The following is a 26,017-nucleotide window of genomic DNA, read 5'->3' as shown; positions in this document are numbered from 1 at the left end:
GCGTCAGTGACGTCAGTGTGTTGCACAGGGGAAAAATATGGTTTATGGTTTTCTTTCATTTTAATGTTAGTTTTATGCTTTGCATGTTTGGAGAGGAAGATATGATTTGTTTTTCTTTGTATTTTCTTCTTGAGCTTTGCATGTTTTGATGTTTCTATTTTATATGATTGTTTTCCTTTATTTTAGACTTTTGAATTTTTCCTGCATGTTGGGTTGTTTTGGTTTGTTTTTTCCTTGTGACAATTCATGCGCACTGGACTGAAGTAGTTGTCTGAGGAGGCGGAGTGCATTAATTGCGCTGCGTAATGCTGCGCTCAGGTGTGAGCAAGGGCTGATTAAAGCCGACATAAAAGGAGTCTGAAGGAAAGGAGAAGGAGAACGGAATCTGCAGGTGACAGAGACGGACGCGCTGCCAGGGGAGATGCAGGTGGGATCCGTGCGCCAGGAGGGCGCACAGATGGGGCAGAGAAGTATTAGGGCAGAGGAGGAACCTCGCCTGTAAGTAGCGCTCCCCCTCGCTTAAAGCATAAACAGGCATATATCTTCCGACGGGGTTTTGGCGCGTGGATGCTGGCGTTCTCCTTGCTTCTCTTTTTAGCTGGATCGGTCTGGATGGGGGTTTGGCACGCTAGGGAGTGGAACAGTGCTGGAGCGCCGCAGAGTCTGTGGATCAGCCAGTGGGTGCTCCTGACCGATCACTCGCACCAGAAGCAGCATAACAAGCGGAGCCCAACTTCCAGCCTGTGATTTTTAAGGAAAACTCTTGAATTTTAGGTTTTATCAGGAGAAGAAAAGGACTGTTTTATTATGCCACTTTTGCTGTGGCTTTTTGTATAAATAAAACACTTGAACTTGAGTGCTTCACGGTTTGGGTCTTTGAGGGTTTTTTTTTCTTTTTTCTTTTTACCTCTTCTGTGTGCGGGTAAGGCGAGCGGCGATCAATCAAGTTAGTAAAACAAAAAACACTTGAATAAGTGTTTTTACACTGGAATAAAATATTGTTCACAAGTCGGAAATCACGAGTCTCAGTCGAGTCTGAAGTCCTTTAAATGCAAGTCTAAGTCGAGTCTGAAGTCATTAAATATGCGACTTAAGTGCGACTCGAGTACGAGTCACAAACTCGAGTCCCCATCTCTGGTGTGTATGCACAAGCAGGGGAGTGCATTATGCACATAATGTTTTCATTCTCAATGACTCCTGAAATAATGTGTTCAGCCTTGTAGGGCTTGTGTGTAGGCGAGTCATTGCACTTTCCCTTAAACAGCCAAAAGGAAAGTTACGGCCTTTGATATGGATTAGCTCTTGTGGAAAACAATGCTTCTCAGTCTAAAGGTTTTGCTGCATGAGGCATGATTATCAGCATCTTAAAGCAAATATGAATGTCGAAAGAGAAACTATGCTGCCTCTGCACCTCCCAAAAAAATTCACTCCAGAGGATCAATTTCTTGGAGAGCGACCCCTTTCTGTAGGCCAGGATGGCAGATCAGGCTAATTCAGATTATGCAAATGAGACGCTTTCCGGCAAGGATTACAGGACACTGGGATAAGGCAATGGAGAGTGAAAGGGTGAGAAGGAAGTTTGGTGGAGGGGGTGATAAGACATGGAGCAAAAGTAGTAGCAAAAAGAAGAAAGGACAAGATGGTGAAGAGCTTTAGGTTGTGATATATAGGAAGAAGGGGGCTTACTTTGGAGGAGGTAATAGATTTTAGAACTTTACACAAGCTTCACATCAGAGGGATAGCATTTTTAATCGCTGTTCCCCACATATTTTATCAGTTCATAAAACCAATGAAAGTGTTTATCTGATTCTTATCTACATTCCTCTCACCTGCTTAGTCTTTACCGTTGTTTTTTCAGAGCATGAATTACAATGATGATGATGCTTTATTGGTTTTATTGATTATTATTACATGGGGGAATTACACGTGGAACATTAGCAAGACTAGATTTTAACAAAAACTGTTTGCAATAAAACTGTGTCACAATAAAACAACCACATACATTAGACTACATACAATATGCAGAGGAATCAGAGCGTGTATCTTTATCTATTGGACATACAAATATTCATAACAATAGCTTGAGAAATATGCTAAAGTATTGCACATGGTTGGATTGATGAGAGGCACCAGAGGTAGTTGTGGTAAAAAGTAGTTATAAAACATCTTCAGCTTATCAGTTTTATATTACACGTTTTGCGTGTTATTCATTTTTATAGCAAGTATGAATGACCTTGCTTGTTGCTTAAAGTGCCTTTTATTGAATTCTTGGTTGGCAGTAAGAATGACATTACAAAAACACTTCTAGGAATTTGCCACTTTCAACCTTGCTTTCTATGAATTATGTTGAATAATGTAAAGCCCAACAGTGAGTATAAATAATTGATATATTGCTGAGTGATCTCACAATATCCTGTCTTCTGTGAATGCTTCATGTACAAGCCAATTTTATACAAATAACTTCTGAAGAATTACATTTCATTTATTTGACAACCTGAACTTGAAATTTTAGTTAAAAAAATATGGCAAGACATTGACATAAGAAAATTAAAGTAGGAAGAAATATTATACTTAAGACCATTAGAAGATGAGGTTTAGTGTGAACATTAAAAACTGAAAGCTTTTTATTAACATCTGCCTTACTAAACATGACAACTTTATGTTTAGTAGGAGAGCCAATTGATTACATCTGCCATCCAGGAAGTAACTGCAAAAAACTGAGTTTAACAAATATGAAAATCTGACAAAAAATGTTAAATAGACTCTGTTTCTAAACATTATGCCAAAGAATTTGATACAATTTACAAAAAAATCCTCTTCTTCAACAAATTTCTTTATGCTATTTTATTGCTTTCTATTTGATTGAAATCGTATCCACTCATCTGCAAATGCCAAGCCATATACTGAACACATACAGTATTGGTTGACAAAATCGGATTAAGAGTCTTGCCTACTTTAACATGTAACAGCAGATATTGGTATTAGGCTCTCTCCATTTGGTTAACCAGTTAACTGTTCTTCTCTCTAACCAAGGCAACCCTGAGCAGTTCAGAGCATGGCATTGGTTTTATTATGGTTACTCTTATGTGAAAATAGCTGCTCAGGAAATGGATATAAATTGTGCATTTAAAAAACCATAAAAAACATTAGCCAGGATTAGATGCTGACTAAAACAAAATTTTCAATTAGTTTGTTTATCATTAATCTTTGTTATTGTAACATGCCATAACTTTTAAATGAAATATTGCATAATAAACTAAGAAAATCTCCAGAGCCTCCAAAGATTCAAACGTCTTACTGATTTAAAAGCTTTTCAGTTTCTGGGTTGGAAATTGTTCATTATTTAGGTCTTAGAATACTCAGCAGGGACCCATAGTGATCAGAGGCTTTAATGTAAGAACTAGTGCAATATATGGGTTACTGTTTGATATTCTTGTGACCATATATTATTTAAGTCTTTTCTCTGGCTCATTTTGAACAAACTGGGTTGAAACAAAAATTATTCTTTTGATTTTGCAGTTTAAAGGTTGTAATAAAGTAAAAACTTTATGCATCAAAATTAGACTTGATAACCACATACTTACAATTTTAGAAGAAATAACTGCACCAGTTAAATTTTCCTTAATAAGAGTGATGATGATGGAAAACTAGACATTTCCCTATAAATTAAGAAATAAAACCTCAGAATGGTCACATGGTTTGTCTTCAAATGCATAAATACATCAAATATCTTGGTTTCAATGTACTTTTAGATTATTTTCTCTCTTGTTGAGAAATGATACCCTGATGAAATGGAACAGATTTTTTTTTTTTTTTACCTCTTCTACAAGAGTCCAAATATTTAGCTCACATTGCACCTGTTAAGCTTTTATAGAGCTCTGGCATTAACAGTTAGTTTACATCACTCTACTTTTGTTTATGACCTCAAAGTTTCATCAGATGGGGACCAGTATGTGGGGATCCAAATGCATTTTTAATTAAATTTTATTGATTAATTAATTTTTATGCTAGATTCCTGTTTAATAGAAAAGTCTACATTTTGCAACATGTATTAAAATGTTTTTTGTCTTTTTGTGCTATGATCTCTTAATACGTCTGTTTTCTGGCATTGTGCTGTTTCCAACCTAAACACTTTGCTACTATATTTAGCAACTTTTTAGACCTTTCTAGCAACTAGAGGGAAATCTATAGAAGCATTTGTTGTTGTGGGAAACTTTGGCAACACTGATCACTTTCTGTTTTAAGCTCACAGCGGTGCTCACAGCTGAGCAGCGAGCTGTAAGAAGATGAAAATTGTTGGTCTTCTAGGGTGAAAGAAAAAGGGAGTCCTACTCTGACCTTTCTACAAAAGCTGCATACTTTCTGTTGCCTTTTACAACATTGTATCCATGCAAGAAAAGCTTCTTATTTAGGAAGATATAGATTCCCAGTCACCAAATTGAGGGCCATGATCTGAGACAACCTCAGTGGGAATACTATGAAGTCTGAAGACATGGGGAGTTTGGCTGGTGTGGAGGCTGAGGGGAGATTATTGAGAGCCATGAGGGGACAAGCTTTAGAAAATCTTTCAATAATGGTGACTATTATCATCTTATTTTTCAATGCTGCAAGGCGGTGGACAAAGTTGAGCGATATGTGCGACCAAAGAAATTGAAGTAAACCAGCAGAGAAATGTTGACAACTCTTCCTTTGGGCACAGACTTTGCAAGCGGAGATAAAATCAGAGTTACCTTTACCGAGAGCTGGCCACCAGAAATATCAATCGAGTAACCACATGGTGCAGCTGACATTAGAGGGACAAAAGAACTGGATTTTTTTTTGGAAAAGAAGGCACAAGCATGGAGCTTGCTGTCTGTTGGGGGTCTCTGTGAGGTGACATTGATGCCAGAGGCATTTATTTCCAGGATTAAACTGGGACTCAGTCTTGTACCTGTCAATATTTGGGGGGGTCCCCATTTCCCGATTGTTGCGCAATACTGATCTAAATTTTCTCAATATGCAGTAGGCCTATAAAATTGCAATGTCAAAGTCAAAGTCAGCTTTAATGTCAATTCTGCAGATTCACCAGACATACAAGGACTCGAGAGGACGTTTCACATTCACCAACAGCGAAACAAATAAAGTGCACAGGCACAACAGATACGATCAGTTCCTAATATCAAAATTTATACATTCAATTTCACAATAGAATATAATGTACAATAATATAAAATATACAATACTTATGCTAGTGCAAAAAGGCAGATGGTAATAGCATCAGAAAAATTATTATTATTATTATTGACAATTATGTAATATATATTTGTAATAGTAATAGTGCAAAAGAACAGTAAATAAATATAGTAATAATAGTAGTGCAGGAGACAGTTTGTCCAGAGTGATTTTTTTTAGGAGAGGGGGGGGTCAGCCTGGAGGATCTGGTTGTGGGGAAAGAGTTTAGCTTCCTGACAGCCTAGTGGATAAAGCTTGTTGTGAATCTGGTGGAGCGGGCAAGAGCCTGAACAGACAGTCAGTCTATGAAAACACACATACGCACAAAGACTGTCTGTCTGTCTCTATCTCTGTCTGTCTCTCTCTTTCATGCACGCACATGTCCTGCTTTAATCCAGTTTCTGACGAATGAAACTGGTTTGAATTTTTCCAGAGGAGGTCCGTTGAGGTCCACAAACAGGAGTAAAGACATGCTTTCTTCGCACAATCTGTTTCGCGTCTGGTTGCCCGTGTTATTAACTGCGGAAAAGCGCATGGTTAATTTGCATACACAAACAGGATTGGCTGGCTCCACTTGGCAAAAAACAGAACATATTTGTAAATAAAGGTTTTGAAATTTAAATACTGGACATATTGAGCTTAAAGACATTTTAGTGACCATTAGTGACAAAAAAATATTTAATTTTTCATTTTTTTGACACAATTTAAGACCCCCTTTAAATTTTGCTTTTCAGGCTTTCAGGGGGTTTAATGGGTTAATCAGAGTGCGAAATACAGGGGGGGTCCGGGGGGGCTCAACCCCCCCCGGACCCCCCCTGTATTTCGCACTCTGGTTATAGGCCATAACATCAATACTAAAATTGGATATCAATATTGGTTCAGATCCTAGTATTTATAGAAAATTGTATTTTGATTTTTGGAAAGTAAAATCTAAGTCTGCTTTATTCTACTTGGACACACTTTTCTTGTCAGAACTGCAATGTGCTCACATCCTCATTATGTAAACCAATTCATTGTAAGTTATATTTGCAGAATTGAGTCTTTTATGTGCATATCCTGCATGGCCTTTAAGCCTTTTGAACAAATGTGTGATTCTCAACCAGTTGTTGCTCTTGACCTTTTCTGTCAGTAAAAACCTTTCTCTTGAAGGGCTTAGAGATACAGAAGCGCACACATTTCAAATCTGCAATTCACTGAGTAGTGTTATTACATGTAAAATATTTGTTATACAATAAGACCCACACTTTGGAACTTACAAGAGTTTGCATCTCACCTTTTGCCTGTTTTAAAAAGCAACAAGTCCTTATAATGACATTCACCTTTTTGTATATTCTAATTAACACCGACCTTAAGTCTTTTTTTTGTGTGAAAAATCTAAATTCAAGTTAAACAGTCTCAATGGGAGAAACAGAAAAGCAGCCGAACAATTAAACAATTTATCTAAAAATAACTCACTGTCTTATCATATCCTGTCAGTATAAGTGAGATGGGCTCATCCGGTAATTACTTTTCATTTTGCAGTACTGCCTTCTTTAGCCTTGTTTTTTTACATGTGCACTTTTGACAAGAATAAGTGTGTTATTAAGTATCGCGTGAATTAGATACAACCACACACAGAGATAGAATCAACCATTAAAACTGGCCATTTCAAAAAGATATAGGCCAGGAAATAGTTTTTTATTCAATTACTTCTTTACTGACCATAATCTTGATGTTATGTTTTTGAAACGAGGCACCAATTGTGATAGTTGACACCTTAAAACTTCAATGTTCTTTTTGAGAATTGGCCACTTTTTTCACTCACAGTCTCAGTTATCTCAGTTATCGTAGGTTTAAATCACTGATCAGGCTCAAAATCTGTGTTGTGATGGACTAATTAGACCTGAACCTTCTAGAGGTACTTAAAGAGAGTCACAAAGTTTGTTTTCTATCACTTAAGAATAGCCTGGCCAGCCAGACTGACTTATGCTTTATAAACCAGTCTGGGAACCAGGAAATCAGTCTGAAAAAGAACTAGTAGATCTTTAGAGTCAGGACTAACAGATTAAAAAAAAACAGTTCACAACCAATCAGATAAAAACAGATGTAAAAAGAAAAAAAAAATGATAGCAGCAATTTGTTGAAATAGTAAAGATGCAGGACAGCATAAAAACCGGCTCCGTTTTTACAGATCCAAAAGCAGCTTCTAGTTCTTATGCTTCATTAATCTTTGAGGGCATGCCAAAACCTTAAACTGCTCTAAATTAACTAAAAACCATATTGTTTAGAGTTACCTTTGACTGTGCTCTTAAAATTGTTAAATAACCATAATAGTTGAAGTTTGTAGTCAAACTTTTCTTTTTCTGCCTTTATTGTGGCACTGCAATGTCATTTTCTCTGCGTGTTTTCCTTTTTTTTCTTGTTTTTTGTGTGTTTTTTTTTTTAGTACAGCACTTTACTCTCTTACTAAATTCTTTATACAAATAAACCAGCCTTACTTTGCTTTGCCTGCCAAATAAACACCAGAGAAGCAAATATCCCATATTTTCTTATGTGAATGGATGGATTTTACTGTCATATCTTGCAAATATACATTCTTTTGGTAGGCGTAGTTACTAATCTGTTGGTCTAAGCCTAGTTTATCTACATCTGATATCAGTATGTGTATTTGGCCAGATGGAAGTGTTGCTAAATAATCACATCGTATGACATAAATAAATCCCAAGTGAGACAAAAGATAAAAGTAAAATTTGAAATGATAAAAATATTTCTAATTTTTCACAAAATAAGATAAAATCCTTCTAAATTAAAATGTTTTTATCATTGTTGCTGTAATTTAAGAGCTGTAGAGAAGTGATAGGAAAACTGATGGAGCAGTAGAGCCACCTACAGGCTAAAGGATGACAGCTTCACTTGTTTTTATCTGGTTTCTTTCAACTCTAACACAATTTAATTTGGCTGAAGAGTTTATCAGAAGTAACTTATGGAAGTAAGGCTTCAGAGCAGTGAGATACTGTCTAACTATGTCAAGATACACAGGAAGATACATAAAGATTATGGTGGAAATCTTTCTAGCTTCTGCTATCTCAGACAGCTGAATTGAAACAGTCTAGATCCAGCTTGCTGGTTTCTAGAGAGGGCAATGCAAGACAGTTTCTGGTAAAATTCGTCCTGCATAAAATTTTCTCTTTACTTTATGGCTATACCTTACAATAAAACCCCCAAACATCCACAAAAGATGTGTAAACCACTATTAGACTAGCTCCTTTTAACTTTAGCCCACTTTAATAGGATTATACTGGGTAATATACAAACCAGAGCATCGTTCTGAAGTTCAAGAAAAAGGGTTCATTTTTTTAAATTTGAAAGATACAAACCTTAAAACAATGGTATGTAATCATATTAGGTCCTGCTTGAGTCAATAGCCCGAAGAACCACCTGTTGTTGCAATTATAGCTGCAATATTCCATCTTTGCAAATTTAGAGACTTCTACCAATTCTTCACCACAAGAACACAGCTCAGTCAGAGTATTTCCAGTTTGCATCTGACTGATGTTGTTTCCCTTATTATTCTGAGATGTGTTTCCCTAATGTTTGAGGCTACATGTGGTTCAGTTAAACTTTAAGGTTTACCATATAAGCTCAAACTCTTATAAAAACATCGGTTTTCATGCTCTTATAGCTAACTAAAACTGATTGGAGTCGTTTTTCAGGTTGCCTTTTGTAATTTTTTTTAAACATATTTGATCACGAGTTTTATGTTTGTATTCATGCTTCAGATTTCGTTGCCAAAAAGAATGTTGGTCCCTCTGAGCACTGAGGAGCATTACTGCAGATTATTTCTTCCAGCAGCTGTTAGACTAAATAACTATCACTGCTCCCTACAAGCTCAATGTTATTTATGTCTATGCTTGTAATTGTACACCTTTTTTTCCCTGTAAATAGTATGTTGCTGTTTTTGATATACAATTGTGCATTTTTTAATTTATCCTACTAGGTTACACATCTTATTATTTGCATTTCTTGATAACGATACATTTCTCTTCTTTATAAGCTTTTCCTTTTTTCCTGAAAACACCTGTAATTCTCCAATGAGACAATTAAGGATTGTTCTTTTATTATCATTTAATCAAAGTCTCTCTAAACATGTTAATTGATCAAACAAGTTGGGATTTTAAACCAGTGCATTATTGTTCACAGGAGTTTGTTGTAATAGGAGAGACTAAACTTGACTTTCATTTTTTATCAGTATTCATGTTTTAGGATCAGTAACGTTTTCAATAAGCTTTAGGCTTTTCTAATCAAGTAAAGCAGCTTGTGTGGCATGTGCATGTACGCTTTATATTTTGAGTGCCAATCACAATTTATTGGAGAAAGGGGTATTTTTTTGTTTGTTTGTTTTAGCTCTGTATAACTGCAACATCAGCTGGATCTATTGCTTTGAAGGTCTGTTGGTTTCTGCTTCCCCCTGCTGGTAGTCAGAAGCTTAACTTGGTTTTTTTGGCTCAGCTTTGATCAAAACAGGAGACAGAATAACTTTTCATCTGGAGTTTTGATTAAAAAACAAACAAGCTTTAGAGTAAAACTTCAGCATACTTTAAGAGAAAAGTCACTTTTTCACGAACAGTTTCTGCTCTGTAAAGATGACCCTATATGTAAACGGAAACAATAAATCAAATGCTGATGTGAGAACATACAGACATAACCCCACACAGCTGAAGGTGAGTTCATCAGTGTGACTGTGCAGAACAGATTGGACCCTCCAGTAAAAATACAGCTCCTAACAGTGAAGGACGCAGAGACTGTTGAGGGGGACACAAAAAGAGTTACTGGCATGGAGAAAAGGTCAGGACATGGGGAGGAGATGCTGCAGGGACATGGGGGAATGAGGGATAAAAAGAAACAGGTGAGTGCAGCAATCTCTGTTGGTGAAGCAAGCTCAAAATACATGGACTATGCAACAGAAAGACGTACTTGGCTCTTTGGAAGTTACTTGTTCTTATTTAACATTGTATGAAGTTTTCATTAGAAAGTGATCAGAATGGAAAGAGAGGAACAGAGGGACAACAGCTTACAGACTATAGCCACCATCCTGCTATGTTGTGGCGCTATCAAACTGCTGCATCTTTTAGGAGTCATCTCTGTAGAGGGTGAGTTAATCTCCAGCTTTAATCCAGGTCTGATTTTGTGAGAAAAAAAAAATATTTCCACTTTTTTCACTTACTGTAGCTGGTGAAGGGGAAAAAATATCAGAAATCTAAATATGATATATTGTAGTTTTTGCTCTACTGCTGCCACTTACATAGATCATCATTGTTATTCAGTTGTAGTAGCAAAATAATTATTTTCTAAATATTTGCTTCATTATTTGTGAAAAACGTTATTATTTTGTTATGATTCATTATCTCTACTAATGGAACCAGCTTAGATTGAATATAGATATTTTCTCACCTCTTGTAATGACATAACAAGAATAAAGCAGGTGGCAGCAGAGATAATACACTTTCGTGCACCAGTGTTAGATAATCTCATTAGTCTCCAAAACAAAGAAAAGTTAAATGAACACATACATTAGTCATGTGTTTCATCATTATGTCAAATTATGCTGCTCCTATAGTTAGAATCATTTACTTTGATAGGCTTTATTCAGTCCATAAATATGATAGCAAACATAAAGTCTCCTAATTTCATCTGTCTTGCAGTTTTCAAATGAGAAATTACAAAGAACCGCCTTATTTTATTTGTTCCTCCACAACACATACTGTTATATTCACATTCATTCAAAACTATGATAATCATTGTGGTTAAAATATGTTCTTAGAAAGAGGATATTTTGCAAAGCCTGGGCTTTAAATTAGGACAGAACACTCATTGTAACTCTCACATTCAAGCTCGCTAAACCCAATGAAAAGTATGGCTGTATCAGTTTCATATTGCATCTCAGAGTTTTGCATAAAAATAAGATGCTTTAAAGAGCTTAGTTTCATGTTTATTGTTACTTGGACTGTCTGTTTCTAACTAAAGCTCCGGATAGAGTGCTGTAAAGTATCTCTACCCTGTTTTATGAAGCATACGACCTTCAGCAGGATGTAAGCATGTGTGTGTGTCTAACAGATTCACGGAAGAGACCATAAAGCAAGGCAAGCAAGTTAATATATATATGGCACATTTAAATAGCAAGACAACTCCACGTGATTTACATCTAAGTCCTACCAATTCATAAGCCTTAGGCAATGAATGGACAACATTAAAGAAAGGTATTGTGTGGTAAAAAGAATAGTTCAGAACGTATATGACATACATTAAATGACTGACTTTTAAAAGTGGCTGCAATGTTTCAACCTTACATTTATGATGCAATGATTAAAGCATAGATATGTTTTTTATCTTATGTACATTTTTACGGGTTTACTGGTGACTCCACTGTTACTCAAAGTAATTATAGTTGCACTGCGACGTTGTTCCGTGATTTATTGAAAGGACCGACTTTGAAAGGCTCTGGAGTAATGAGGCTTTGCAAAGTCCTTATGTTTTTTTTTCCACGGAGAGAAAAATTACTTAATTTAAAAATTTTCAATGTCTCCATGTCTTGACATTGAAGGACTCAGTAAACATTAAACTGTGAGACATTTTTAGGTTCAAATCCATCATTATTAAAATTATCAAGCCGATCGGTTTAAATTGAAACAAAATGATCAGATTTAGAGGTAATAATTTATCCAATTAAGACTGAGACTTTGTATATTAAAAGCATATTTCAGGAAAGCTTTAAAAAGAGAATTTTGCCCTTGATTATGTTTGACTACTCCATGCAATATTTGTTGATACATCTTTGTGGGTTAGAGCTTTTATTTTCTAGGGCTGATGTGCCACAGAACTGCTGCTTAAACCCAACTATAGGTATATTATCTATGTTAGCCAGATGTATTTATGACCTTAGATTTTCATTCGAAGCTGCTCTCTCTCTTGGACATTATCTTGAAAGGACCTTCATTAAACATCACACTTTATTATCTAAACATCTCTAAGACCACTTCCTTTTTTTGCTCTGAGCTTTTATTGCTTCCCATTATGAACACTTTATCATGTTCGGAATTATTATTCGTACTTAGATTAAATTATGCACAGTTATAACAGCATGCATAATTATTACACTAAAGGGCTCAGGGGGTTTTGAGCTGCATAGATGGGTGTGTTAGAGAAAGGACGAAGGGAAGGGGTTTGATTTTATGCTGTGATGATCACCTATAGGCATGCTAGTGTGTGAGGAGTCAATGGTGTGTCCTTTCTCCCCTCCCCTGCAACCAGGAGGATAATGAGTTGGTAATGACAGGGTCTGACTGAGGACAAACATGGAACGGCTGATCTGACCTCTACCTCTCTTCACTGCCATATTTCATCCTCTCTTTCACTTTCACTCATTTATTGCTAACTGAATATTTGCAATAAAAAAGGTCCTCAAAGGCTGAATTTTATTTTGACAGTTGTCTTGGTGCGTGCCAATACATGAAGGAGCATTTGGTTATTTATATAGTCTTTTTTTGAGGAAGGATGTTGGAGTAGAAAGAGAGTGAGAACACATACATGCATGAGGAAAACATTAAAATTGCACAGAAAGGCCTCATGGTTTTGAGCCTGAACCTGACTCCTTCTAGCTGCAAGGCAATGTTGCTAACAACTGTACCATATCACATCAATGACAGGACTGGTCACAAAACAAATCTCCATACAACATTGTTTTTTCCTTGCAGGTTTTTTAATTGTTTAAATGTTCCAGTCAGTTGTTTAAAGCCTAACCTCGAAATATGTGCAAATTGAAGTTTTGAGTTTAAAGTGAGAATTCTGCTGATTAATGTGAAAAGGTAACATTTTAGACATGAAAAACGTATAGAAACGAAGGCCATATGTTGTTAACTGTATGAGTTCCTCTGTTTGTCCTTTCAGACAAAGCAGATGACGACTTGGAGATGACTGTTGTGTGCCATCGACCAGAAGGTCTCGATCAGATGGAAGCTCAAACCAACTTCAGTAAAAGAGAACTCCAAGTGCTCTACAGAGGCTTCAAGAATGTAAGATGCTATACAAGTGCAATAAAAACAAGAAGTCATGTAATTATTGTTAAAACTACAATATGCAAAATAAAATAATGAGGCAGGATTACTTCAGAACAGTAGATTGTTTATTGTAAGTAAGTTTTAGTAGCTGTTTAACACTGTGCTATATAAATAAATACACTGGGTTTGGGGGCTGAGATAAAGATACCGGTATTTGTAAATTCAGGCCTAAAATGGATTTTCAGTTTCTTAATAATTCTCATTTGCTATATTTCCAATTTTATGAACCATTTTTATGAAATATTTCATAAAAGTTATGTGAAATATATGTGAAAAATATAGGTTAAGTTTGCAAGTTATGGACTAAAGCATCTAAAAAACAAAAACAAAACAGTTTTCTTAATAAAATGAAATTAATCAAAACAGGTACGCTTATCCGTGGAGTGAAATGTTTTTTCCAGCATTTTGAATTTGTTTCAGTTTGTTAGCTATTGTTACTCTGAAGGAATCTGATTTGTGAGTAACAATTACAGAAAAAAAGTTTGTGGATTTATTTTAGGGTTTAATCTGACAGTATTATAATCTTAACAGGCGAACATATTTTTACAGGCAGCAACTTTCAATTAAAGCAACAAATTATAAGGAAACTTTGTTAAAGCTCTCTGCCACAATTTGAATCTGGAAATTGATTAATGATCCCAAACTGTATAGTACATTGATAATTGGCTTAATAAAATGACACCTACTGTATCACTTACTTAATTCATGTTATTTCCAACTGTTAATCTGTAGAATGTTGGATTTATGTTCATTTTAATGTTGCTTACTTTATCTCGTCTAAATCTCAACATGAATTTATGTTTTTTCTGTGCAAATTCACTCAGAGTATTTGAGTGTGTGATAATTGAGTCTTTAATATTTCTGTCCAGATGTCTGTATGTCTTCATATCTTATTCTAGTCGCTGTAGGATTTCAATGTTCCTCTCAACGCTGCATTTTTCTGTCACTCCTTCTTTTTTAGGAATGTCCCAGTGGAGTTGTCAGTGAAGAAACTTTCAAACAAATCTACTCCAAGTTTTTTCCACATGGGGGTGAGAAGTGCCATCAATATTTTCTCACTGTTGGCTCAAATAGGTTCATTAACTGTTTATTTTATGTGTTTCAGATGCCAGCGCCTACGCTCACTACCTGTTCAATGCTTTTGACACTGGACACACAGGATCAATAAAGTTTGAGGTTTGGTTTATTCATTTCCACAGCTAGCAGGGCTGGACTGGGACCAAAATATGGCCACTTTTAAACATGGTGGCCCAGCATGATTGGTTGTATGAGTATAGAGAAACATGCAGCATTCAAGAGGGTGTACTGTGTTGTTTAAAAATAGAGTGAAGGGTGATGAGTAAAAAACTGCTTGGTATAAATCCATAAATCCTTATGCATAAAGTCATCTGTCAAAGTTAAGTCAATCATTACATCTGATTTTTTCTTGTTTTTTATATGTAAAATAAACTTGTATGAAAAAAAAAATAGACTACAGAAATGTAAAATTTATGCAGGATAAGACATTTTAAACGCTTTAAATCTATGTTTCAAAATAAACCAAATTAAATCAATATCTAAAGTAGGTAATTTATATTTACTTTTGAATAGCTCAGCCCAAAATAACATTAGAAACAAAGTGTTTGTACCAACAAGAAGTCTTACTTAAACCTACATGTAGGTTTTTATAGGGCTGGATTCATTTCTGGTTGAAATAAGTCAGTTCTTTAATCATTTAAGCTTCTTAAATGATTAAGTTGGGTAGAGCAGCCTAAAAATCTTATTCAATACTTTATAGTTATATATTTCTCCATTAATATATTTTTTTTATATTGACCTACTTGTGCCTTCACAAAGGTGAGCATATTACCAAGGTAAAACCACACCTAGAAGGTGACTCAACTAAAGGTAACTCAATACTAACTACCTCTGCTAATAAAAAAAAACAATCCATTCTGCCAATGCTTCTCTAATACTACATCATAATATTAAAATACCAAATTAAAATTGACACAACATTATTTCAACATAAAGCCCCTCCACACACATCCCATCTCATCTTGCTATATGTAGTGAGGACCATGTGTTGACTCCCATTCATCCTAATTCACACCCTAGCCCTAAACCTAATTGTAAGCAAAAGTAAGACAAGGCTGTTCTCACTTTGGGACACAGTGAAATGGCTGTTGGTGAAATGGGCACTAGAACACACAATTTCAGCCGTCTGCTTTCTCTATAGAAATTATCTGTATTTTGTATTAAATTGTACATAACGCTGACACACACTAGCTTCTTATTGCACAAAGAATGTATCTTTTATAGAACTATATATTTGTTCTATTGCATGCTATTAGCCTACTTCCCACTTATCTGTTACTAGTATTTTAAAATAGGTAAAAGTCTCCCTATGAGGAGACTATTTATTGTTAAGTCTTCATTTATTAGTTCTGCCAGTGCTAACATTATCTGGTTCACTTTACCAGGCTGTTAGTAGCTATTCTGACCTGATCCTGAGTCCACCTGCATTTCTGCTCCTCCCTGCTGCTAAAGTTACACTTGTGGCACAAAACAAACATTTTGATTTGGAGCTTTTGTCTACGTCCACTTTGAGGCTTTTTAGCCTCCCCCCGAGCATCTTTGTGCTTCCTTCGTATTTTACTGGTTTATTATCTATTTTAACAGGTGAAAATATAATGGGAATGGTTTCTTTATATACTAATTTAGTTATTTATCAGATTATTTGTTGCATATAAATGATTTATATCAATTATAAATGCATTTTTTTAAATGAGATAATGACATACATGGACCAGCTTAGTCCAGCCCTGGTTGTCATGTAAAGTTGTTTTACTGCTCTGGCTTTTATCCGTTTGGGACTTATACTGTGTTTCTTTGTTTTGCAGGACTTTGTCACGGCTTTATCCATCCTGCTAAGAGGTTCTGTCACAGAGAAACTCCAGTGGACCTTTAATCTCTACGACATCAACAGAGATGGATACATCAACAAAGAGGTTTTTTATTTTATTTTTTTTCCTTTCAATTGTGAGGTTTTAAATCTCAGGCCTCTTTAAGCCTGTGCTTCTGTTCCATTTCGCAGGAAATGACAGACATAGTCAGAGCAATCTATGACATGATGGGGAAGTACACATATCCTGTCCTGAAAACGGATGCTCCCAAGCAGCATGTGGATGCCTTCTTTCAGGTATGAACGACAAGATTGCTTCATCCATAGCAGTGATGAATGGTACTTACAGCAAAGCAACAAGTGCAACTTAAAAAAGCTGAATAATGTAAAAAAGTGAAGAAAAAAAAAAGCATTAGGCGAGATGGGTGTTATAGATATTGGGCATCAAACTCATATGTGAGCCAGTACAGGGCACTGCCAGATTACTCTTGGAGGGAAATCTTAAAAAACTAGATCAAAGCTCAGTGGTCACTAGTTTTGAACATTTCAGGCCAAAAATCATTTTACACCCTGTGCTGCCTCAGACATAAGATCTGTAAAGATCTACCACACATAGAATGAAATATTTAAAAATATAGTATAATTATAGTGTCTCAGAAAATTTGAATCTTAGATAAGATCATATAGAAACTGTATTTGTGCATGATTTACTGCATCAGGTAGGCGAGCTATGATGACGATCAGCCTGGGGCTCTGTTTGTATGTAGTCCAGCCTGCTTTAATACGTCTTCTGATCATTTCCCTTGTTTGGGTCGAGTATCTCTCATTTGCCTCTTTACAGTAACCTGTAGATTTTCAATAGGGATCAGATCGGATGAGTCTGATGGTCAACCAAGCCCTAGCAACACTATGGTCGCTGAGCCAGCTTTTGGTACAGTGTGGTTGGGTGCTGAAATCCTGCTGGAAAATGCGATCAGTATCCCTGTGAGGTTTGCCAACAGACGGAGGCAGAATGTGCATTAATATTTCCTTTTAGGCAGCTGTGTTGACTGTGGATTTCAGGAGCAGAATTGGCCCAATACCAGCAGATGGCATAACACCCTAAATCATCACTGTGGAAACTTCCCACTGGACTTGAAGGACAGTTAATTCTTACATTCTCCATTCTTTATTTAGACTCTGGGAGGTTGACATATTATCAAATGAAATGCAAACTTATTTTAATCAGAAATAAGGACCCCATACTTGAGAAACTGTCCAATCTCCTGTAAATTAGTGCCTTATGGCTCTTCCTGACTTCCAACTTTGTCCTTTTAGCATATTTCTAATAAGACTTACTTCCTCAAACATTTGTCTGCAATGTTTGGTATGTTTTTTTATATCGTCTTCTTACCTACAAGACAAAAGTGTCTACATCTTAGTATGACTTTATTTGAGTCAGGGACAGCCGATGAAGTCTCGGGGTCCTTGCCTGTCAGTCAATGACACACCAGTAGAGCGATATTACACCTCATAGAGTCTTGCTGTTATTGGTTAAAACCATGTGGGCTGTTTGGCTTTGTAGCTGATTAAATAAGGTTTCAAACAATGTTAGACGTGGCTGGGTTGCATAAAGCAGAGCCTTGTTACCGGAGTGAAGTACACTGCTGAGACTGGATCAGTGGGCACAGTTCAGAATATCTCCGATTTTTTTGAAGTTTGGACGCTGACTTTCTTTTATGACAATGCCAAAAAAATATATATAAAAAATACAGCTCAGAAAAGGCACTGGAGCTTATTTTAGCTTGAAAAGCAGCAGTTTCACTATTTCTTAGACATTTTATGTTCTTTTAGGTTTATAGATTTTTCATTTTGTTATATACAGTGTTTCTGAAAAGAAGTGGCTAAATACTTGCTTCATAAATGTTTTGTTGCCATCAAAATGCTTCAGTGTTATTCTAAGGGTCAAATAGTTGAGTAAAAGCATTTGGCACAATTTGGCACATTTGGAGGTTTGGAGACGCTGGTGACACCAAAAGCCCCACAGCTCTGGAACGGTTGCAGTTAGAGGTCTGAAATGTTCTGCATTTGTGGTTGACATGATATAGAACAAATGTAATACAATGAGACATGCCTATTCATGAGCATATCTTTATTACTGCTGTTCAAGTAAGACCTTTTATTATTGAGAAGAAAAAAAACAGTCATGAGTCATGTCTGAACTGATGCAGCTTAGGCTGTGTTTTACTCACCCAATTTTCATTTATATTTTCAGAAACTAGAAGGTGTTAGCTTTCAAATGATGTATCACACATGTAATTTAGGCTTACCATTCCTCAGTTATTTTCTTTTCCATTTGGGTATGCAAAATAGGTGAGGATTACTTCAAATGCAATGAACTTTGGTGGTTTTCCCTCCTTGTGTGTCTTTAATTTAACACTTTCATGACTGTTTAGTTATAAAAACAGACTGAGAGGCCATTTAGAATCTTAGAAAAACTTAGCAAATGTTCTGATATATTTAGCTAATACGTGTTGGGCTTCATGAATTTCCAATTAATATTCTAATTTTCCCGCTACTCATAAGCCATCATTGTCAAAATTGCTGCCTGCCTTAGGATGTTCTGTATACAGGTGACAAAAAGAATTAAGTTTTGGGAAAACAAAACAGTACGCCAAAAAGAAATCACTGCCCAGCCCCCTGAACATACAATCACACACGATAGAGCTGAATAGAAAGTATTTCTTAACACAGGTGTCAAAGCATTAATATTTATCCAGAGTATCAACTTAAGCTTTTTACTCAAGTAAAAGTGTAAAAGTACCATTTTTAAAAATAATACAGGAAAAATGTTAAGGACAGATGCTTTAAACCTTATACTAGTTACTGCTCTACCCTATTAAGGGAAATTTTTTCTACAATTCTGGATGATAATTTCCTTATACTTAATTTCCTTAGTTTTATAACTAATAGTAACAAGGTCAAATTTAACTCTGCATAATCTTGGAAAACTATTCATTTTGGTATGTGGGGAACAAACAGTTGGTGCAGTGCCGTGTCCAACCACAGAAATTTATTGCCTGGATACAACAAATTATTTTAATGGTTGTTTAAACCCCAAAAAGCCACAACAGAAATTTTCTGAAATGAAACAAAACTAATGAGTCTAGTTTAAAATTTAAGCCGTATAAAGTAGACATAATTACCAAAAATGAGTAAGGAGTAGAAGTGAAAAGCTGTCTTAAAAGGAATAAGGCATAGATAGCCAACATTTCTTCTTAAGTAAGGTAACAAAGTATATGTACTTTGTTACTGGACACATTTGATCCTGAAAGAAAAGAATTTATATGCTGCCTAAGACTTGAGAACAGGTCAGAGGTTCACTTCTCCATAGAAAAATAATATAGGAAGTACTAAAAAATAGATTTAGATCAACGCATATTGATTAGTTAGAATTACCCAATAAAGTTCTAGATGGAAATTCTTTCCGAAAATTTCTGAGTTGGGAACACATGATCCTTTAACGTCAGGTTGGGGCTCTAGTATCATGATGTAGCTGATGATAGCTAAACTATAGCAGGAACTAACAGTGTATCTTGATGGGGTGACGGATGGATTTTTTTCCCCACCTGACCGTTACTGTTTTGATAAAACAGTGGTTCTCAATCCTGGTCCTCAAGTACCACTGCCTTGCATGCTGTAGGTGTCTCCTTGCTGCCACACAGCTGATAAATGAGGCATCTGTAGCGCATAATGGCTGCTTGGAGGCTATGGAATCATTTAGATGGGTGTGGTGCGACAGAGAGACATCTAAAACATACCGAGCAGTGGTACTTGAGGGCCAGGATTAAGGAACACTGGATATTACAATAAAATACCTTGATGTCAGTGGAATTTGTCAAAATGTGAAAAGGTTCGAGGACTATTGTTGTAAGGCACAAAAAATATTTGCAAAATTTGTTTTTGTCATTAATATTTGTTTATCTCTCCTCAGAAAATGGACAAAAATCGAGATGGTGTCGTCACACTTGATGAATTCATCCTTTCTTGTCAAGAGGTAGATTTCCTTTTGTTAAAGTATCTTAATCGAGAGCTATAAACCTTTTGGATTCTTGTTTAAAAAAAGATATTATAACTGAGAGTTTGTGCTTGATGTTTTATTGTAATTTTTGCAAGCTAGAAACACATTTTTTCTGGATTTGACCAACTGAAACAGTACCAAAAAAAGCAGTTTTTCCAATAATACAAATTTTATTCACCATTTATTTAAGGCCTCCCACATTTGCAACTCTCACTATAATGGCTATTAATTAAGGTCTTTGCTATCTTCCATATAAGTGTGTTTGTATTGAGAGAGATCATTAAGATTGTTATTACCATATACTGCCCCCTTGTGGCTAGTAAAATGAATTAAAGGGTGCTTGTTGGAAGGTTCTCTTCTCTGAAGTCAGCTTTTTAATTTCTTTCTTTTTTGTACAGGATGAAAACATTATGAGGTCTCTGCAGCTCTTTGAAAATGTCATCTAAATGACAAATGTCAGGAGGGAGGTGGATCAACAGATGACTTCAAGGACAAAGAGATGAAAAAAGAAGAAAGATAAGGAGAATAAGAGATGGTCAAGAGTTTGCTGCAGAAAAAAAAACATCATAACATCAGAGAGAAGCAAAAAATAAAAAGGAGCTTTAACTGCCACTTTGGGTTTAGAAGGTTATCTCCTGGGACAAACCTTCAGCTGTTTGGGAAAATGTCTTTCTCTGAGTGTCTACCTCGTCTCTGTCTCCTTCATTTATGGGTGTTGAGGCTTACTGTCAGCTTGGACTGCCTTTGGTTTTTGCCTCTTTGTAAATATGCTGCCAGTCTCTTCTTTGGTCCAGTGTGTAACTTGTTATCAAATGAAAAGCAGCTTACCGGTAAAGGTCTACGACAATAATCTGTTTTCAACATAATTTCATGTAACAGGGCTGCAAAAAGTGAAGAGTTTTTGAAGCATGTAAGACAGAGGTCGACATTATACTATATTTAGTGCGTATCTGCAGCGTGAGCGGCAGAATATTTTGTCTTTTTTCTTGTATTTGAGAATGCAGACCTGTTTACAGAGCTGAACCCAGTCAGTCTGTGTTAGCGTGACCCAAGTCAGTTCTTCAGTGTTGTAACTACTAAGCTGTACTACAGATATTTAGCTGTTGTTTATGTGGTATTTTCTTACCATCTGATGTTTGTTTCTGTTTCTTATCCTAATACATGTCTGTCCTTTTGTCTGCGTGGATATAACTCTGTAATTACACCGTCTTTCTCTATAACTGCTAAATAAAGAGATCATCAGCTGGTTTACACATAGGAAGCAAGAAAAAATGCATGTGTGTGTGTGTGTGTGTGTGTAAAAGAGAGATTATGTGGTGTCATGATGTTAATGTCCTGCTTGAAAATCCATTTAATTTTGAGCATGTGCATCAATCAGTTCATGTTGAGGAACCTTCAGTGTACAGAAGAATGTTTAAAGGATGAGAGGACAGTTTTGTTTTCAGCTCTGTCTTGTTTAAAACCCAAACAATGACTCAGAGTGACCAGAATTTCACTGTGAGGGGTGGAGGGATGACTGAGGAGGGCGAAAATCTGAGAGCTAGACCTCATCACTGATTCCGGAGGAATGGAAGCCATTTTTCAAACAAGAGCCATCATTCTGAAGAGCGAGCAGGAATGAAAGACATAAATATTTCGCCTTTTCTCACTGTGCTATAACAATAGTGTCATCTGAATTATTTGCAGTTATCCAGACAAGATGACAGAGAGATAGACAGGCAGAGATTCCTAAAACTGTCAATTCAAATTATGTGTGTATTGAAATGTTGTATAAAATCATATTTATCAATAAACTTTTCAGGAAAACCCAAACAATGAAAAAACAATGTTGTGTTTTAACCATTCTTCCCACATATTTCCCCCCCACACTTTTATACCTTATAATAACACACTTAAAAACTTTGGTGCACAAGAGTGGAGCATGAATAAAAAAACAAAAGATCACAACAACGGTTTATAATATTATCTACACATGTACAGTAAAAGTACAAAACAGAGTTTCTGGCTCGATTCAAAAACATAATAATGTGAATATGAAAAGACTCTAGCAACATCTCTTAGCATGCATCACTCCCTTTATTACCTTAACTTACAGCATGGCTGAGATTTCCTTATCTCCTGAAGCCTGTTTTCATGTTATTACAACTCAAATAACGTTCCTCACCCAAAATGCAATATTTCTGGCATCTTTTTTTGTTTGGTCCAATTGTTGCTTTTTATGTGACAGTGCATTAGGAAGATTTTTATGAATGGGAGATGAACAAGCACCACCAAAACGAAACAAAAAAAGAAAAAAATAGGAAAAACAATATCAGCTTTTGTGTCCTCTGTGACACTATGTATTTTGTAGAACCAGTGCACCAACAAATGGCCATGTTAAGAGAATGCAGACTCAGAACATAGAATCTCCTTTTTACTGTGGAAAATTAATTACATCCCTTAAACAAACTGCATACAAGACATTTCTCTCCTCTCTTATTCTAATTAGCAGAATAAGTGCAAGCATAAGAGGACAGTTACATGTTTCCAAGATTTTTTTTTTTTTCAGCAAGTATGATTTAGATCTGTTTCCCACAGTTGTGGTATTTCCACCCACCGTAGTAAAACAAAAGTAATCCATAGTTTCGTCTTCTGAGTGCGCCGCACTCACCAAATCCTCCGTTTAAATAGATGTGACCCATGCTTCAGTTTCAAGTCAATTTTACTCCATGAAGCATGAATGGAAGTATGTCCCAGCGGATTGATTTCTTTCATCTGTCCCTATTCCCTGTCCTCGGCCCACGGCTGGAGGTTCTGCAGAGCGTACAGGGAGGAGTTGTGGGCGCATAGTGGATCCGACACCGCCGATTCGCTCAGGGATTTCTGGAGGGCGGACTGCTGCAGCTGCAGGATGAGGCGATTGGCTTGTTGGCGCTCCGCCTCCCGCTCCTCGGCTGTTTGCCTCCTAAAAGACGGCAAGTGGAGGAATAAAACATTTCGGAAGTCAATGGAAACTGAAAATAGTTGGCATTAAAATAAGAAAAGATGCCCTTCTCTAGCACAAAATTATATATATATATATATATATATATATATATATATATATATATATATATATATATATATATATATATATATATATATATATATATATATATATATATATATATATATATATATATATATATATATATATATGAAATTAAAATTTGGAAAAATTGTGCTAATGTAGTACAATTCCTAAGGTTTTTTTTCCCATGTAAACGGTAAGGAAAAAAACGCATTGTAATAAAAGAAAAAATAAAACAAATTTAAAAAGAAATGTATTCACTGCTCCATTATGTTTCCTACCAACCTCCACTTGGTTCTGCGGTTCTGGAACCAGGTTTTGACCTGCGCGTCGGTCATCTTCAGACTTTTGGCCAGAGCTGCGCGCTCGGCGCTGGCCAGGTACTTCTGCCGGTGAAAGCGCTTTTCCAGTTCGCAAATTTGGACTCTGGAGAAGGAGGTTCTGGGCTTTTTCCGCTTAGGTGGGGTTCGGTTCTGGTAGGGGTGACCTATTCGCCGAGTGACTGCAAAAGGCACCAAAGCCGCTGCAGGAGGCAGGAAAGGAGGTGAGTTATAAATACAGGAACATTTTACACAAAGTGTAACAAACAATCATTCATGGTTACCTGGATGCCCAAACCCAAACAGCCAATCACATGCGCCATGGAGAACACGTTTCCTATTTAGGTTGTTTTTGGTTTCTATCTTTCATTTATTTGACTCCACATTAGTTTTTCCTCTTGACTGTTAAATTATAGTTTGTTATACTGTCTTTTATGGTGTGTTTATATAAAAATAATAATAATCCCCAACCTCTAACATTATCGAGCCTTAAAAATTGTAAAGCCATTTTCAACCAGCTTTGAATTTAATTACACCTTGAATTGAATTTAAACATCTATCTATCTATCTATCTATCTATCTATCTATCTATCTATCTATCTATCTATCTATCTATCTATCTATCTATCTATCTATCTATCTATCTATCTATCTATCTATCTATCTATCTATCTATCTATCTATCTATCTATCTATCTATCTATCTATCTATCTATCTATCTATCTATCTATCTATCTATCTATCTATCTATCTATCTATCTATCTATCTATCTATCTATCTATAATTATCTATCTATCTAAATGACAAATATTTATTGTTTTTTTATTAACAATTTATCATTATAGTACAGAATGTTTTTTAATATCCTAATTTTAAGAGAAGCCGGCTGTGGTGTTTAATGATTTTAGGACATTCATTTTAATCATTCCGTTTTATGTTTACATTTTAGGACTGATGGAAGTATTAACCTAAATAAAAAAAAACACAGAGCAATATAGTTAGTTTGACTTTTTGCCACTTATTGATACTAAGTTGTGCTTTTTTCTTTGTTTTAGTTCAGGATTTCTGCTGTTCTATAAATGTATTTTTAACTTATTTGTATTTTTCTTGATTAAATATCATAACTACAAATGTACCGGTAGATGTATTTTAACTATTCTGATAACAAAGAAACCAAAAACATTTCTGTCGGTTTGAAAAGCAAGTCTTTTTTTTTTTTTTTTTTTGATATAGGTGCCGTTGATGCCGTTTTAAACTTTATTCAATTTTAATGAGGGGATCCCGTTAGCTCTGCCAGCTGGCCTACCTGATATTCTGTCCTTGGCGAACCTGTTTCCTATCCAAGGGAAGCACAGCCCTCCAAACCCAGGAACTGCGCTCTGCACAGGTGCCGCGGGTCCAGGGGCCGTAATTGGTCTATGAGCGGGGACTCGTATCACACCCCGGCTGCCCAAACTCCTGTTCTCTCCGTATGAAGCTGAAGCCTCCGCTGGAGGCATGATCCCAGAGAGGGAGATTGACAGCGCTGTGTATGAGGGCGCATTGGCACCGCTCGGGTTTCCCAAGCTATAATAGGCGTCACCGTTGCTTAAATCCGATCCACTCTGTCTCCCCGGTGTGTTCCCGTTCTCTGGCTCCGATCCGGCTCCCAGAATCTGATCGATGCCGAAGCTGATGGGTTCGTGGTTGACTGGTTTTGGAGGAGGACTCGGCGCGCTGGGTGCTTGCTCCATCCCTCGCTCGGTCGCTGAAAGGATGGGGAAACTGGATAAGGTGCTTTCAGAGGGGAATCACAATGAGGTCAAACTGCACCAAAATTCATCGTCAAAAGTCTCTCCATCGCTTTGCATGTCCAAAAAAATTATAATAATCAGCATATGTTCTCGGATGGGCCTCTTCTGCAGCATTGACTCCTTTCTACCGAAAGTTTGATGGGCGTTTGGAGAGATGTGACGCTCTGTCCTCCTTCTCAGCGCGTCAAAACGCTCAGTCTTGGAGCTCCGTCCTCCCCCATCCGTCTGCACCTTTCATTGGCTGGCACTGGAATGACTGATTGAATGTCAGCAGAGGGGAAGGCCCATGGTTTGGCAGAATATTCAAGATTTCCCATAACCATGGCTGTCAGTGTGTTTTACATGTTAAGAGATGGCATCTTAAAGCCGTGCGAGGGATTCAGAGTTTCGCTTATTAAATATTATAAACACACAATAACAAGCTCACTAAAACTCAACGGATATCTTCCTGATTTATAAAAAAAAAGCAAAAAAAAAAAAAAAAAAGTTGTCGATTATTCCAGTCACATATAACACACTGTTATATGAGATCCCACATTATTGTTCAAATCACTCATTTAAAGGTTTTTTTTGTTTTGTTTTTTGCATATTTTTCCCCTCGTTTC

The 26,017-nt window shown here is 36.3% G+C and overlaps 2 protein-coding genes across 2 annotated transcripts in view; one reads left to right on the top strand and one right to left on the bottom strand.

Annotated features, from left to right (window-relative positions):
• The window catches only part of LOC119796525 (Kv channel-interacting protein 1-like), a 65,007-nt gene extending 44,288 nt beyond the window's left edge, over nucleotides 1-20,719 (top strand). Inside the window, exons 3-9 of the mRNA XM_038305123.1 lie at nucleotides 13,135-13,259; nucleotides 14,266-14,335; nucleotides 14,410-14,480; nucleotides 16,187-16,294; nucleotides 16,381-16,485; nucleotides 20,162-20,224; nucleotides 20,647-20,719. Of these exons, the coding sequence (XP_038161051.1) occupies nucleotides 13,135-13,259; nucleotides 14,266-14,335; nucleotides 14,410-14,480; nucleotides 16,187-16,294; nucleotides 16,381-16,485; nucleotides 20,162-20,224; nucleotides 20,647-20,694 (590 nt within the window). The 3' untranslated portion in view covers nucleotides 20,695-20,719. The remainder of the gene's footprint in view (nucleotides 1-13,134; nucleotides 13,260-14,265; nucleotides 14,336-14,409; nucleotides 14,481-16,186; nucleotides 16,295-16,380; nucleotides 16,486-20,161; nucleotides 20,225-20,646) is intronic.
• Nucleotides 20,720-22,081: 1,362 nt separating this feature from the next.
• On the bottom strand, nucleotides 22,082-25,639 carry LOC119796524 (T-cell leukemia homeobox protein 3-like). The gene is made up of 3 exons (XM_038305122.1): nucleotides 24,926-25,639; nucleotides 23,583-23,820; nucleotides 22,082-23,192 (listed from the first exon to the last, which is right to left on the bottom strand). Exons 1-3 carry the CDS (start codon nucleotides 25,350-25,352, stop codon nucleotides 23,009-23,011), a joined length of 849 nt encoding a protein of 282 aa, XP_038161050.1. The 5' UTR covers nucleotides 25,353-25,639; the 3' UTR covers nucleotides 22,082-23,008.
• Nucleotides 25,640-26,017: the final 378 nt, after the last annotated feature.

Source organism: Cyprinodon tularosa, unplaced genomic scaffold (genome assembly GCF_016077235.1).
Source record: "Cyprinodon tularosa strain WSP-4 unplaced genomic scaffold, ASM1607723v1 ctg551, whole genome shotgun sequence".
Taxonomy (NCBI): domain Eukaryota; kingdom Metazoa; phylum Chordata; class Actinopteri; order Cyprinodontiformes; family Cyprinodontidae; genus Cyprinodon; species Cyprinodon tularosa.
This window is presented reverse-complemented; position numbering and strand designations above follow the sequence as displayed.